This window comes from Bacillus rossius, chromosome 3 (genome assembly GCF_032445375.1).
Source record: "Bacillus rossius redtenbacheri isolate Brsri chromosome 3, Brsri_v3, whole genome shotgun sequence".
Classification (NCBI taxonomy): Eukaryota; Metazoa; Arthropoda; class Insecta; order Phasmatodea; family Bacillidae; genus Bacillus; species Bacillus rossius.
In genome coordinates this window covers 112056568-112072890 of record NC_086332.1, presented here as the reverse complement: position 1 = coordinate 112072890, position 16323 = coordinate 112056568, and the positions used below count along the sequence as shown (strand labels likewise).

The 16323-nt window shown below is 38.1% G+C and overlaps 1 protein-coding gene across 2 annotated transcripts in view; it reads right to left on the bottom strand.

Moving 5' to 3' along the window:
- The window catches only part of LOC134531143 (AMP deaminase 2), a 224518-nt gene that overhangs the window by 120314 nt on the left and 87881 nt on the right, over window positions 1-16323 (bottom strand). For both annotated transcript variants that reach the window (XM_063366754.1, XM_063366755.1), the window contains exons 2-3: window positions 2205-2382; window positions 1557-1707 (exon numbers count right to left, since the gene is read on the bottom strand). In XM_063366754.1, coding sequence (XP_063222824.1) covers window positions 1557-1707; window positions 2205-2382 — 329 coding nt within the window. The remainder of the gene's footprint in view (window positions 1-1556; window positions 1708-2204; window positions 2383-16323) is intronic.

Genomic DNA, 16323 nt, shown 5'->3' with positions numbered 1-16323 from the left:
ACTAAGTTTGGAACATATTATCTAAAAACTTAACACCAACTTGACAATAAAATTAAATCCATTAACTAAAACACAGTTTTTTTAATAATTACAATTTTTGTGCTACAGTCAACAGTACCATTATACATTATATGCATGTTTGTATTGTATGAATGCATGCATGTTTGTATTGTATGAATGCATGCATGTGTGTTTGTATGAATGCATGTGTGTTTGTACAAATGTATGCATGTTTGTATGAATGAATGCATGCACGTACAAATGTATGCATGTTTGTATGAATGAATGCATACATGTACCAATGTATGCATGCAAGTATGCATGCATATACGAATGTAGGAATACATGTACAAATGTATGCATGTACAAATGTATGCATGTACAAATGTATGCATGCATGTACAAATGTATGCATGTACAAATGTATGCATGCATGTACATATATATGCATGCATGTTTGTATGAATGAATGCACAAATGTATGCATGCATGTTCAAATGTGTGCATGTATGAATGAATGAATGAATTCGTGTTTGTATGCATGTATGAATGTATACATGTCTGTATGAATGAATTTATTCATGTTTGTATGCATGTATGAATGCATGCTTGTATGTATGATGCATTTATGATGAATGCATTATGTATGCAACATGCTTGTATGAATTTAGGTTTGTATGTATGTATGACAAACTCCAACACCGTTTAACTGATAACCGTGAAAGTTGGCACATAGGTTTTCTTCATAGAGATGGTTTTTATGCTATCCACTTTTTTGCAACTCGCCACTAGATGTCACTGCAGCGCATCAACTTCTAAACTTTTCAACCCATCGCCATGGGTAAATCGAAAATCATAGGTCACACACTTACAATCAGCAATTGTGTATCATTTCTCTATGTCTACCAAACTGTCATAAAATGTTATCCATTTTGCTTTAACTCACGGACAATGTATCACCGGGCAGCGCTGGTCTGCAGCTAGTAGATACCTATATAAATGATGGCTGTCAAGTATGACTAAATTATTTCAATATGTTCTTTCTGCTGTAACCCAAAATATCTGATGGTATCTCTCAGTAAATATTTTTTGTTTATCACCATCAAGATTATTTTGTACTCAAAATTCAATGTGGATTATGAAAATGAAAAAAAAAAAAAAAAAAAACACAGTGTGTAGTTTACCCAATATATTGTCACACTCTTTAAATTTGGGCAAATAGAAGTTATGATGAAAGTAACACATAGGCCAAAATTAAAGTGTGTTGTTTTGTGTCTCATTATTAATATTTTATATATAATATATCTTTTAGACTGTAGTAATTTATGCCATGATATCCATGTGCCTTAAAATTTAAAGTATTTTTTTTTTTAATCAGCAGCAAATAATCATGAATTGGCACTGATAGTAAAGGATTATAACCTCAAAAATCTCCATAAAAATGGACACCCAAAGTGCATGCCCTGTGTGTAGCACGTATGTAAGTATGCTGTAGTCAGCAGCACCAGATGAAAAAGCAAACAGTTGCAATGGGACCAAGCAGCAGAGGTACTGACGCCACTCGTGTCCTCGCCGCTGATGGACACCCTCTGGAAGTGAGGCACGTAGTCATGTTCCTCCAGGTCGAAGTGGTGGTCAGCCTCGTCTGGCACGGGGCCAACCGAGGGCTCGTAGTGACTGCGGCGATCCTCCAGGTCCTTCGCCACCCTGACATCACACAGTTGCAGCTGTCACAGCATCCACGCACCATTCCTGGCCCATGCATAAAGTTGAAAGTCTTTTAAATAAGGGAAAGGCAATAATACCGTATAAATGTTCCTACAGCTGCTACAATAAAAAGCTGTAATAAATAGCAGAACTAAGTAGCGGGTCATGAAGTGAAATTACTGATACATTTTTTACTACTGCATGAATTTATGCTCTGTTTTCACCAGAAAACAAGAGACTCTTCCTTCACGTAAAGACTATGCCTGAACAAGGACAACACTGCAAACAGATTACTGAATGTCACTGTACTCCTTTCTCAGCTGTTTTTTTTTCTGGATACAGTATAAGCATTCAATAGGAAACTGACTATGCATCACAGTGGTCATGTTGCACCCAGAAATGAATATATTGATACATCGGAATATCGTGATATCAGCCAATCAGAAGTCCCTCCTCCTACTCCTTTGATGCACGTGTGATGAAAGACTGGGACCCACCTGCTGCTGATGGACCTCTGGATGGCAAGCTTCTTCTCGATCTGCTCGATGGGGAACTGCGGCACCTCGTAGGGAGCTGAGATCTCGTTGGGAAGCTCATGCGGCCCAACGTCCTCCATCTTCAACTTGGGCACGGCGTAACCCACCGCGCTGCCCTGGAAGGTGGGGCTCTCGCTACCTGCCGAAGAGGACCCACCCGTTACACCCACACCGCCAGCATCCACTCTCTGCTCCCACTCATTCACACGCATCAGCCAAGGTCCTACAATGTCAAACTACTTGTCTTACTGTGTAGCCTTAGACAGGTGTAAGTGAGGCTATGTTTGATTTTAATTTTAATTTTGTCTACTTGCTGACACAAATAAAGATCTGAACACTATTTCAAAAAATTCTCATAAAATTGAATTTTTTTTATTAAGTACCGGTATTTGTCTCTTATGAGTGTAAAATAACTTTACTTGCAAACACATAGTATTAACATTGTGGTGCTTTGATTCAATTTTGGAATTTTAAAATTTGATTTGGGGCATTTTGATTTTATTGATTTGTTTTGTTCAAAATGCTGAAGTTGTCATTTTAAACTCTGAAGGTTTATACCCTATGTTTTAAGATCTCATTATACTGTAATTAAATGTCAAACAAAGCACACAAATTTAAAACAAAAGGAAATGTCTAGTAGTGTGTCAATGGAGGAGCGTGGGCAGGTTCTAGGTAGTGGTGCCTCTGGTGCCGACCAACATATTGAATTTTGACTTCACGGCGCCATATTGGTTGACCTTGACCTCTAACCTTGACTATGACCTTTGCCCTTCACCCCGGAAACAATTTTATATCTGCCGTGTTGGATTCCGCCAATTTGTTTTTCTGAAATTTTTATTTCAGAACATTCCTACATCTTAAAAAAATCTACAATTATTATGCTAAAAATTATGGAAATAATTATATCTATAAAAATGTAATTAATAAAATTTTAAATAAAATACTCTATTCCACCAGTTTGAAAATCATGGCATCACTATTGAACTTGTTGTCTCTCCCATATAAGATTTTAAGACATCATAGTTTCACTTTTCGTTATGGCCGCCATCTTGAAAATCTGTATTTTTTAAGCTAGAAAACTGGGAAAATTTTTTAAATCAATAAAAAAAATTGTCTAATACAATTTTTTAAAAAATCATTCCGCATTTTGAATTTCGTCCATCATCTTCAAAATCCTTAAATTTTAGTTTTAAAAAAATCATGTTAAGTTTAAATTTAAAAAAAAAATAATTTAATGAAATTTAAAAAACCTCCTTATGATCCGGAGTCTTCGGTTTGAACCCGGTCAGGTTATTCAATTGAAAATGGTGATAGATCCTTCCTCCACGGAAGCAGTGGGGCACCAGGGGGGGGGGGTTGTTTGGGGGTTTAAACCCCCTCCGAAAATGCGAAGAAAAAATCTGGAATGGAAAAAGTAAAACCATTCCCAGTCCTAGCAAAATAGGTACGATGGTCTATGGGCAGCGCTCAATCTACCAAACTTTGTGAGATGTTTTCACGTCAGTGTATACATTATTGTGTAGCCGGACGACTATGCTTACTCCTGCAGCACCTAGCAATATCTACCCGGCACCCCCTCCCCTAATCGTTATCCCTCGCTCTGTTAGTCGATGCGTTTTCATTTTCTCTTACTCAGTCTGTTTTCGGCTACCGTGTAACATTACCGAAGATTGTGGGAACTGGGCAGTGTTCTTCATCGCGAGTTTTAGAACTGATGTTGATAGCGAGTGCTGTATCAGAATGTATAAACGTAAGCATGGTTTTAATTTACTGAACTACTTCTCCAAACGACCAAAGCCAGGAACTAGTTATGATGCTGAACATGAAGGTAGGCGGCTTGCAGGGAATTGATAGATTTCTCATTTGTGTGTTGCTCTTCCGAGAAAAGTGCCTGTAAACACAAACAGGAGAGCACAGACCCTGTTTTTTTTTTCAAGAAGGCGGGAATTATTAGGATTAAGCACCACTACCACTATAATGGAGAGGACGGACGTCTTTCTCGGAAGAGAATCGTCAAAACACGGACAACTTACATGAAACACAGTAAACCTGCAATTCATGATGATGGGTAGATCCGTGGCAGGAATGCAGGTTGGACAGAGGCACTTGTGATATCACGTGGCTCTAGTCGCCAGAGAGCACACATTACTATGTAATACAAAAACATTAATTCTCATTTCTAGACGAATAATTCCTACCACAGTGCAGGCACGACCCAATGATTGCGTGCATGTCTTCACAAGTATTTCGCGATGGATTATAGCAGTGCAGACGGAATACTTGGAATGGAATAAGTGAAATCATTCGAGTTTCGACGTACGAGACTTTGATGCAGTAAAAAGCAAACCATCATTGTCAGTGATTTAAGTTGCACAGAATATGGACTTTAATGCATGCTATTATTCTCATGGTATTAAAATAATACTGATTTTGTGCGGACGAGACCCTTGGTTTGATAAAGGTATCTTTGTTTGATTCTTGTCTTAAAAAAAAATTTAGTACCGTACTAAAATTTTTTTTTTCTACTAGCAGTATATTCAATAATTAGATACAAAAACTTCTTAAATAGCACCAATTTTCACCTATAAATCCAAATTTTTCCGGGAGAGGACCCCCGGACCCCCTCTTTATTTTTGAAACCGGTGTTCCTTCATAAAAAAAACTTCAACCCCCCCACCCCCCAAAAAAAATTCCTGGGTGCGCCTCTGCACGTAAGCCACTAATAAATTGAAAGGAATACATTACATCAGCTAGCATGACATCACAGTGGCCATATTGTTTTCAGTAATCGATACAATGAATGCTAGTGCTACGTAGACAACACGCTGTCTGCTGGAGTGCTCTGCCACCATATTAATTTAATTTTTACCTGCTAGAGTGCATTATTATTTATTACCTTGACATCCACCATATTGATGGTCATCTTGGCCACAATCTTGAAATTCAATAAATTTTAGCTAGAAAAGGGGGAGGGGAATTAAAAAAATCACTTATTAAAATAGTGGTTATTTAGATCGATTACAGTGCTTAGTTCGATCCTTGGTCATTAATTTCGGCAAGATATCCAACCACATGCAATTTCCGTTAGCTGTGAAATGGTGCGCAAATTTCTATTAAACTTTTCGAAGGCTTAGGCATTATTAAATGTGGAGTAGTGTTTGATGCCAAACTTCATCAAAGCCTTGAAAATAGCATTGCGGAATTCTTTGCCGAGATCCATATGCAGATGCGACGGTACATGTCCATCGCGCAAAATGTTTGTCATGGCCTTGGTTACATCGATTGCATTCTTCGATTTCACAATGTCTGGCACAAGCGAACTTTCTATAGACATCAATGACCGTCAACATGTACCTGAAACCTTTATTCATTAGGGAATATGGTAACTCAAAAAGATCCACCTGGAATATATCATCAAATTCATGTACTAAGAATTTGTGCCGAAGGTATTTTCGTCTTGCAGGAGGGTGAAGTTCGCAAGCGATTCTGGTTCGGCTCACTGTATGTAGCCAGCTTCCCTCAGTTCTTTGAGTATGGCGAATATTTCGTTAAGGGGCCCGCCTACCTGGGCACACATACGGTGTGCAGAGCTTCAGGAAAAACAACGCGATTTCAAAACTACTCAAGATATCCGAGTGGGGCCTATTTACGAATATCATTTAAGAGTTCGCTGAGGGCCGAAAAGTACTTTTAATTTCGGATTAAGTTTTTAAACTGTATTTTTAGAAGCGTTAAAATGCCTAAAACGCGTGTTTTCAGAGTGATTTTTAGGCATAAAACAGTCAGTACAGATTCTTGAAAGCACTTAAGGGGCTTGAATAACACCTTTATCTTCATTTATCCGCCATATAATGTTACGGTCACCGGTCAAATTTCACAGTTATCCTGTGACGACGAGACGAATGCGCGCCAGTTCAGAGACTTGCGCTTAGAGGCTATACCGCGCTAGAAGCACCAGCGAGCGTCGCGCTTATCATCCCGCCTCACTAACACACATACACCCCTGACGAGGCGGGCCCCTTAATGTGTGAATAGTTTCCTGCACTAAGTGAAACAAGTAAAAGTCGTAAGCTGTCTACCATTTTGTTTGGGACGTCCCAATATACATTGGCACTTTTCAGCTTTTTTTAAAACTTTCACCATGTACTGCAAGTTCACTGAAGAGATTGGTGAAGATATCGATTTTTTCATGATCATCATCTTTATATATGCCACATTCTGGATCGTTATAGCGAAAATGCGCATGAGTTAGGAACTTCTAGCAGTTTTTTGTACTCTTGCAATTCTTTGTGAGAATAGCCTTTAGGTTCCCTGCAAAACAGCAATTCATACAGACCTGGAGCCCCATGTGTTTTGTACTCTTCTATACAGATATTTCCTGGTAATAAGTCTATTTCTTTAGCATCCAGGAACAACCTACAATTATGGTTCCTACACTCCGTTAGTTGTGTCATTAACTCGTGAAAGATCTCAGGTATGGCTAGACCATTGCATTAACTTGGTGTCCGTTTTCCGTAATTATTTACTTGCGCATAGACACTGTACTCATATAGTCATCTTCTCGAGCTGGTAATTTCCTCTTCTTTGCAGTAGGCATATTGTCATCAACTTCTCTCTTCCAATTATTTTTAAGTTCGTAGAGACGATTAGTGTGATTGGTTTTAATATCTCTTCATTTTCCATTTTAGTGCAAGTCTAGCCCTTTCCACAAGTATCTATTTTTTCACGAACAGACTGTATAGCATGATGAAGGTCATGGCCAAGTGCGACATTGTACTGGCTGAGAACAGATTTCAAGACTTCCTTTTATACCTTTTATTCGTCCGCAGAAACCTCTTACCTGTGGTTAGAAAGATTTGTTTTCGTTGCCCAAAGAGTTAGTGATGCATTCAGGCCACTTTGGAAAGCCCTGAAATCGTCGCATCTTTGTACATTCGATACTTAAATCATGTCACGAATACGAGAAACAGAGGCCTTCACATGCTGTTCGATAGCTAATAGGTACTCTAGTCATTCGTTTTTCTCACTTTCTACTTTTGGAGCCAGTATCTAAATGTATTTGTGGTATCGGCGTCGTAAAACTCGTAAACAGTATGCACGTCGGTAGTGCGACTACTACGACCGAATTTCGAAATGCTATGACTCGTGTTTGACGATAAACTGATAGAAACCTTGTCTTTATCTGCCTTTAAATAGATGCCATTTCTTAACTATGACTAGGAATCCGTGCTCGTTTTTCCAGCAAAAGGAGCACATATCTTTTAATTCCTGAAACTTAATGTTTGTATTTACATGATTGCCATAAGTGTGACGTAAATTAAGTTCGTCCGTGTGAATAAGTACTATGACATTCGCATTTCCTTGTAGCAAAGGTTTAGGAATTCAGATGTATGTCGGTAAATGCAGTCTACATTGGCGTGCTGCCCATGGAAAAGTATTCTTGTATTATGCCTTGCTTATCGCATATATCGTCGAAAACAAACACTGGAATGGCTTTTGCTTATCTAGGAGGCAACACATCTGCATTAAAGATAAACGGAAAATACTCCAGGCCTTCCACCGATTGTAGAATCGTTGCGAGGAGCTGGATCTTTGACTATTGCAACGTCATGAACTGCGCATACACAGACTGAATGTGTACCACTTTGGCCTGCCAGTATGCAATGTTTTGGTTTCAGCTCGGCAAATTTTGAAAAACCTATTGTAATATTTGAGATTCTTTCCTTAAACAAAAGTAAGCTTCCTTCAAATTACACAATATTAGTCGTTTTGACACTTTTTGTTTGTTTTAATTCCATTCCAATCGACTACAGTCAAACAGTCCTTAATAGCGGGCATTATTCTGCTTATATCATCACTTTCATAAAATAACTTAACAGTATCGACAATAGCTTTTGAAAGAGCCTTTCCAAGCTTTGGGTTAGGGCTTTCTAAAATATCATTTTCTTTAATTTTTTTCCTCTCTCACCATATAATTTGGTGCATTAAATTCCCGCATTATTTTTCTAATGCCCCGTTTCTCTGGGAGACACGTAAGTATCATCTATTTGTTGATGGAGAAAACTTTTTTTTTTGAGGATTTGTAAAACTGTCTCATCTAGATTCTCATCATCACTAGACGAATCTTCAGCTGCTAAAAAGAGTTTACGGTTCAATGCAGAGTTTATTTTTTGTTTTACTTTCTTTGTCTAATAATGCTGAAAGTTAATTTTCTTAAAACTAATAGAAGGGTCTCTTCTAGTTCAACTATTGATGTACACCTATCCCACACTTAACACGTCTTCAAAGTGCACGGATTCATTTAGCGCGATGTGAATTTTACTAACCCAGTCTTCAATAGCACGTCTGTAAATTTCAGTTAGCACAAAATCTTCACAGGCAAAAAAAAGTCGGGTACGACGCCACGAAGTCTGTTTCAACTTATGTATACAACAGATGTGCCGTGGGATACGCTATCGGCTGTTGTACAAACATCAGCTATGGCAAGTTAAATTGCTGCTATGAAGTGTAAAGGACCAACAATTTTTACGTCCGCGCGTATGCCGCCGTGCGTACCGTTGTCGCCTGGCCAGAGACCGGGCCGTGAACTCAGTCTAACCAGTGGCAACGAATTCACACAAACAAAAGCAACGTCTGTCCATTCAGCTGCCGGTAACTGTACGTGCTTGATCACTCATAATGCATCGTGTTCAAGTATTTAAGACAAAACTAGAAGTATTACGGCGCGCAGATTGACATGAAGGCCAGGTTATGTTGGTCGCACTTTAGTTTTTATCAAGTCAACTGTGCGCACAATTTTCTTTTAAAGACGTTTTAAAAACGTTATAACATTTATCTGTTAGTCTGCGTCGCCGCGGTATACCGTTTATAAAAATGTAGCCAACTCTAGTTGGCATCATTAATGTTTGGCTATGTTGCTTCCCGTATAGAGCGCACACACGGAGTCGAATATCGATATTGATATCTCTCCGATTGCATGCAACGGGCGCTCTCTGTCTTGTGCCGAGTTAACTACATTTGGTAGCCCGCACTATTTCGTGGTGTGTACTACGACGAGTTATGCGTTAATTCAGGCTTGCATTTTTTTTTCGCATAAAAATCGCACCCACACTTTTGAAACTTGATCTTATTATAAATTGTGCCACGATTATGCGATACGACACGGTAAGCACTTTAATTTTAGAAAAATTAAAATGTTATTATCCGGACAGTAATATCTGTTTCACTGTCAGTAAAGGATGGTTCGGAAAGGTACGCGACGTGAGTTGAAGGTCACGCCCGGGCGGGCAAGTCAGCCAGCCGACATTAAAGCACATAACCACGTATCTCCCGTTACGCGGTGTCGTATTTGTCATACAACGTGCGATAGGAGGCATATAGATTAATGGTGAGACATATTTATAGATGAGTGTTATTCTATGCATTTATATTATGTAAAGTATATTTTCCTAGACAATTTTGGAACACATTAATTGAATTAGCCTTGCTATTTATGGAAACTAATGCTTCAGAATACGCGATTTCGAATAACGAGAATTTTTAGGAAAGAATTAGATGTGCTAAGTGAGGGATAGGTGTATTCCATTGTTTAATTACAATTTTTGGATCTAAAGAAAAGGGTGGGTATGTGGCTGGGAACTGTATTCTTCGCTAGTTTGTATTGCAGAAAAAGACAGGCCAGAGGGGCCAGGTTGTCTACCTTTAAATTTCCAATTTATTTTCTACAAATATCACAAATTTTGGTTTCTTTAGGTATTTCATGATATAAACTTAACATCCAAGATGTTACATTTATCAGTCTCTTTGGATCCCTAATTGTGTGATTAGTTTTGTTTAGCGGGTTAAATCATTACAATTTAATGAAATTGTTTTAGCTTTCTATTGTCTGTTTTACACAATTTTTTAAACTTTAGGTAAAGACCATCTCAATAATGTCATATAGGCCTAGCTTATTTAATTTTATTGTGTTTTTCAAAGAGCTTCAATAAATGTTTATCGTGTAGTACTTACAAAATAATATTCTTGTAAACACTCACTAAATATAAACATATTTTTAAGGATTAATACAACTTATATTTCAATTTCTTTGAAAACAAAAGATTGTTCACTTTTAAACACCTACATTATGTACTCATACCAACTGCAGATGCAGACTAAACAATATAACACAGACAGAAGAGAGAAATGAGAGTGAGCCTGTCTCAACTTGACTGTGAAGCTCTTGTCAGCTCATGAAACAATCAACAGACCTACCCACTATTAGTCACCTTTCATGTCACAACTTGAAGAGTCATCTAGAACAGACACTACTGATTATTATTTATGAGTGTCTCCTTACAGTTTCAAATAAAATTCATTATAAAGTAAATTATAAAACGTTTTTCCAACTCAACTAAAAAATATATTATTTTGTACATAACTAATTGTTGTCTTAGAGGCAACCCTCCTAACTACATAATTAATTAGTGTAATAATCACCATCCTAAATATATTAAGGAAAGTAAGGCTACATACTATTAAACTGCAAGAAAAACTTTTAAAACGCATTTTTAAAATTATTATTTAACTATGAACCCATTAGCCTCCAACATCGAAATTTTGAGAATTACTTACCAAAAGTATAAACTATTTAAGATATAGGAATTTTTTTAAAAATTTCAAAACTGCTCTTTTTGATAAAATCAAAAACAAAATTTTGAATTTGATTCCTCAAAAACACTTTTATAACAAAGTATATTATGTTGTCCATCAAACGAAAGAGCATTTAAAACGGAGTAAAATGACACCACTCCCATCACTCTAGCTCAATTAGGAGAAAATCTATGGTGATCTCAAAAAATGTCGGTTACATTTTTTTTCGCAGATTTTCGGATACTTTACATAGCCGTAATTTTGAAACCATTTGAGATATTTAGGGGGGGGGGGAATTAGCATTTTTCTTAATCTTTTTGAGGACAAACATCATACCAAATTTCATCCAATTATGAGGTTATCATGTTTATACCCTGTGTTATTTGATATGGAATGACCCTGATGTGTTTAATATGTGACACTATAGCTCCAAGTATAAAGTATTGAAAACATGATGGCAGCAGTGCGCTCAAGCAGGCGGTGTGTGTACTATGTGACAGTAGCACTCCTAGTAGCTAGTATTAAAAATAGAGGTGGCATTTACCAGCTCATGTAAACAAGATGGCGGCTGTGCTGTAATCCATTATGACGACCTCCACCAGACGAAAACAAGACGGCGGATCCAAGATGCCAGAAGTGATATCAAACTAGCTACCATTATATATACCTTGATAGTGGTGGGAGGTCAGTCTGCTGGTAGCCTCAATGGAGGCCGTTTTTGTTTGCTCTTACTGGGTTCGAACCGAGGACTTTATGATGTTAAGTGTGGTTTTTATTAAAATTTCATAAAAACTGTAATATAACTTTTTTACTAATTTTATGTCGTTCAGATTTTGTTCTGATAATAATTACGGGTTTTCTTTACGGCGGATGTAACGTCATAATCCGAGATGGCAGGCGGTGTCAAAACTTCAGTGGCTTAGGGCGGCTTGTTTTTAGGAGTCTTACACCACTTCGAGGAATTTTCAAGCTAATGCAATTTTTTAGAATTAAAACTGAAAATTTTTCCTCAAACAGTAATTTTTTCTTCAAAAGGGAGTATTTTATCTTTAATTTTTCTCTCTCCAAAAACAGGAGATTCTTGCGAATTTTGGCAACATTTTGGCCAACGTTTGGCAAATTTCTGCGAATTTGGAAGGAAGTCAAGATCATACAAGATGGCCGCCGAGACGTCATAGCCCAAGATGGTGTGGACACCGCCTCCGACATCATGCACAGACACCAGTCCTGGGACATACATTGTCTACTACTGCTATGTTCAAACGAAGCCAAAAATTGTAATGTTAAATGGTAAAAGTAGTATAGGAATGGCGGAACTAGATCTGGCGCCGGCGCGTGGTGCCGGTGCCGGTGTCCGCCATCTTGGATTGTGACGTCACGGCGGCCATCTTGGATGGTTGTGACCTTGACCTTTGACCTTGACCCTGAATTTTACCTTCAAAATGTGACAAAATTCTCCAAAATTGGGCAAAATTCACCCAAAATTCCTCAAAAATCTTCAAAATTTCCATTTATGTGGAAAAAAATTCCGCCAAAAAATCTCAAAAAATTCCACAATTCAAAAATTAGGATTTCGAAAATCCTCAAAAGCCGTTTTGCCTTAGAAAGAACCCAAATTCCTGAAAGTGGCTTAAGCATCCTTAGAGCTAGCCGCTTTAAGCCGCCAAGGTCATGACCTTGAAAATTAGGATGCCATGGTAGCCACATTGGATGATGACGTCACCGTTGCAATTTTCGTTACGGTCGCCATCTTTAAAATCTTCATTTATTATCCGATTTTAATGAAAAAAATTTTAAAATTTATTAAAAAATTCATTTAATAAAATTTTAATAAAAAATATTTAAAAATCATACATTAACGACACGGAGCTCGGAGTCCGCGGTTCGAACCCGACGAGTGCAAAAAAAAATTTAAAATAACGACAGGTCCTTCCCCCTAGGTGGCTGCTGGCAGACTGACCCCCACCACTTTTACCAATGCACATATACCATCAGGTAGTATGACGTCATGTCCGCCATCTTGTCTTCGATGCTGGAAGCCATCATCATTGTATCGTCGGCTAGAGTGCGCTGACGCCATGCTAGTTTAATTCTTACCCGCTAGAGTGCAGTAATCATCTATTACTAAGGTGTCCGCCATCTTTAAATTTGGACGCCATCTTGAAAATCCGTATTTATTTAGCTAGAAATTCGGGAAAAATTCCAAAATTTATTAAATAAATTTGCAATCAATATACTGATTGGCCCGGTCAGTTCCTATCCTTGGTTCGATACTCGATCGATGCAATATATTTTTTATTTCATGTAAAAAATAATAATTTCAATAAATCATGTTCAAAATTCTTAAAGAGACTTTAAATCCTCTACTACCATCATCCTATCAGACATCATGTCCGCCATCGTGGAAAATTCGTAATTGACTTATTAATTCGGAAAAAGTTCAAAATTCATTAAATAAATTTGCAACCAATAAAATGATTAGTAAGATCGACTAAGGTCCTTGGTACGATTCGGAATGAAGATGAAAAAAAAATAAACATAATATAATAGTGGCAGGTCCGAGAAATAAAACAACACAAGTTCTTTCACAAAATAAACTTTATTACATAATTTCTACTTTACTACACGAACACTTGCGAAAGCCAGCAATCTTATAATCATTTAGGTCCGCAGCGGCGTGAAATGACTAATTCTTAGCTCCAATCGGCTTATACTAGAAAGAGTCCAGCCAGAACCTTTACAGACATAGTCCTCCTCTTCCTGACAGAGTTTCTGGATACCGTATTTAACAGTATGCTTCACATCGTTAGAACTGTAAATTACTGCAGCCGATGTCTTGAATGCACACTTCTTCACTTCGTCTTCGAATGGATACGGCTTTCCATATATACAGTCCAACCACAAGTTGTATTTTAATGGACCGTTTGTTGCTACATCATCAGTAAGCTGATTGATTATGTTCTCTTTGATATCATCAAGAAAATTACAAATGTCTTTCGACGCACCTAACGTATTTAGATAATAGTAGTCTTTCAATGTCCCACGAAATGCAGACTGCACCAAGTAGAACCCATTATCATTCACTTGTAATGCGCCGAACACAGTCTTAGGTTTATTTTCATGTTCAGACGTCATACCAATCGGTTGCTGCACATCGGTTTTCTTGCTTGTTCTCTTACGAGTCTCCAATCTAAAGCGAGGAGTCGAAGTTTCTACAGGTAGTTCTTCAGTAGACACACGGACTTTACCGTTGCATTTTTTCACATGTCGTCGCAAACTGTCAATACGTGTAAACCATTCATGACACCCATCACAGCGAAACTTTATACGAGATGGATTCTTCTTGCATTTACTCCGCTCATGTCTTCGTGCATCATGAGAAAATGTGAACGACATATCACAGTAGCTGCAAGGATACCGTGGTGATGAAGACGATCCTTTCAGACCCGAACCAGATGATGTTGTTGCAGCAGTTACACCATCTCCAGGCATACTCTTATGAACATCAATACATCGTTGTTGCACCGAAACCTTTACTTTCTGTCGCACAGCAGGACCATTGCATGTCTTCATGTGCGTTTTCATATTATCTTGTCTTGCAAATTGCTTGCGACATTTCTCACAAACAAACATTTTACGATAAGGGTTCTTAGCACATTCTCTCCTTTCGTGTCGTCGAGTATTGCTGCTGTTTGTGAAAATCTTGTCACAGTAACAGCACCGATGTTCGTTAGTCGTTGTTGAATCACCAGTCATTGAAGTTTCCATCGAGGGCGAAACGAAGTTCGACGAGTTTTCCTGCATAGTCAGCACCACCGGCATTAAAGTCTCTCCTGCTGACGGTATCGCGACTGTTGAAATCTCCTCTTTTGATGACGTCGTCTTTGCCGACGGGATCTGCACCTTCTCCACCGTAGCTGACGTCAGGGTTCCCGTAGACGATGGTGCGTCGTCCATCAAGCTCAGCGTTTTAGATGGTAAAGATGCCATCGAAGTCTCAAGAACAAGCAATTACACGACGTATGCACCTGATGAATCAAACTAGGTGATCCTTACACCGACGACGTCAGTAACAAACTGAGCGACCTGCTGTCCAGGACTCGCTTATATACACGCACCGGTTGGAATAATACTCTAGTCAAATCAAGAACCAATTACTATAATACTCGAGTCAAAATACCATTGAAAGAAGAAGCGTACCAAAATAAGGTAACGCATTTGGAAACAAATTCATCAAATGAAATGAACACGCAATGTACACACAGTACACACAGGAAAACGAAAAGTACACACAGGAAAATGAAATGTACACACAGGAAATCGGTACGTACACACAGTACACACAGGAAACGGAACGTACACACAGGAAAACGAAATGTACAAACAGGAAAACGAAATGTACAAACAGGAAAACGAAATGTACAAACAGGAAAACGAAATGTACAAATAGGAAAACGAAATGTACAAACAGGAAAACGAAATGTACAAACAGGAAAACGAAATGTACAAACAGGAAAACGAAATGTACAAACAGGAAAACGAAATGTACACATATGAAAACGAAATGTACACACAGGAAAACGAAATGAACAAACAGGAAAACGAAATGTACACACAGGAAATCGGAACATACACACAGTACACACAGGAAACGGAACGATCACACATACAGTAGCTGAAACACAGACTTATTTGGAAATCAGGATACAAGAAATAAATCATACTTTTTTAAAATATAAATAATTCATTTTATTTTTCATTAGTACACACATGACAGTTAATCAAATGATTATTGTAAGTAGCCAGCGTTCCGAAGCTCTTTAAGTATGGTCGATACTTCCACGATATGCGAGTAGTTTCCTCTACGAACAGATACCACCATCAGTCTTAGCCGGTCAACCAATATGTTTGGATCTTTCCATGATGTGGAATCAATCTCTTCTTTCACCATCTTCCTTGCATGTTTATTATAAATATTATGATCTCTGCTGTCCTCCGTTTTAACATCAACCTCAGGGTTACTTTCATCATCGAGCCAGTGATCATCACAAGCTTGATCAGATTTGTTTATTACATCACGACGTTTCCATCACTTCGGTCTCAGGACACCACCACATTCATCAGTCTTGTCAGCTTTAGGTTCTGCATCACAGTCTTAGATCACGTCGCCAGCTTCAGAGTCATCGTAGCAATCACCGTAGAAGGCATCGTCTTCACCCAGATTACCATATAAGAACTCGTTATTGTCGATGTCGAAGTGTCTGCATCGCCTTCATGCTTCCTTTTTAGGAGTCCATTATTTTTACAAAGTATGGAGTATCTGCTAAATATAGGCTTGAGTGTATTTTCACTTTTCAAGGTGTTGATACTTCCATTAGTTTCAGTCTTCCCGAAACCATCAGCATCCTTCAATATTTGTTTCTCGTCACGATCGGCGTGCTACGGCTTC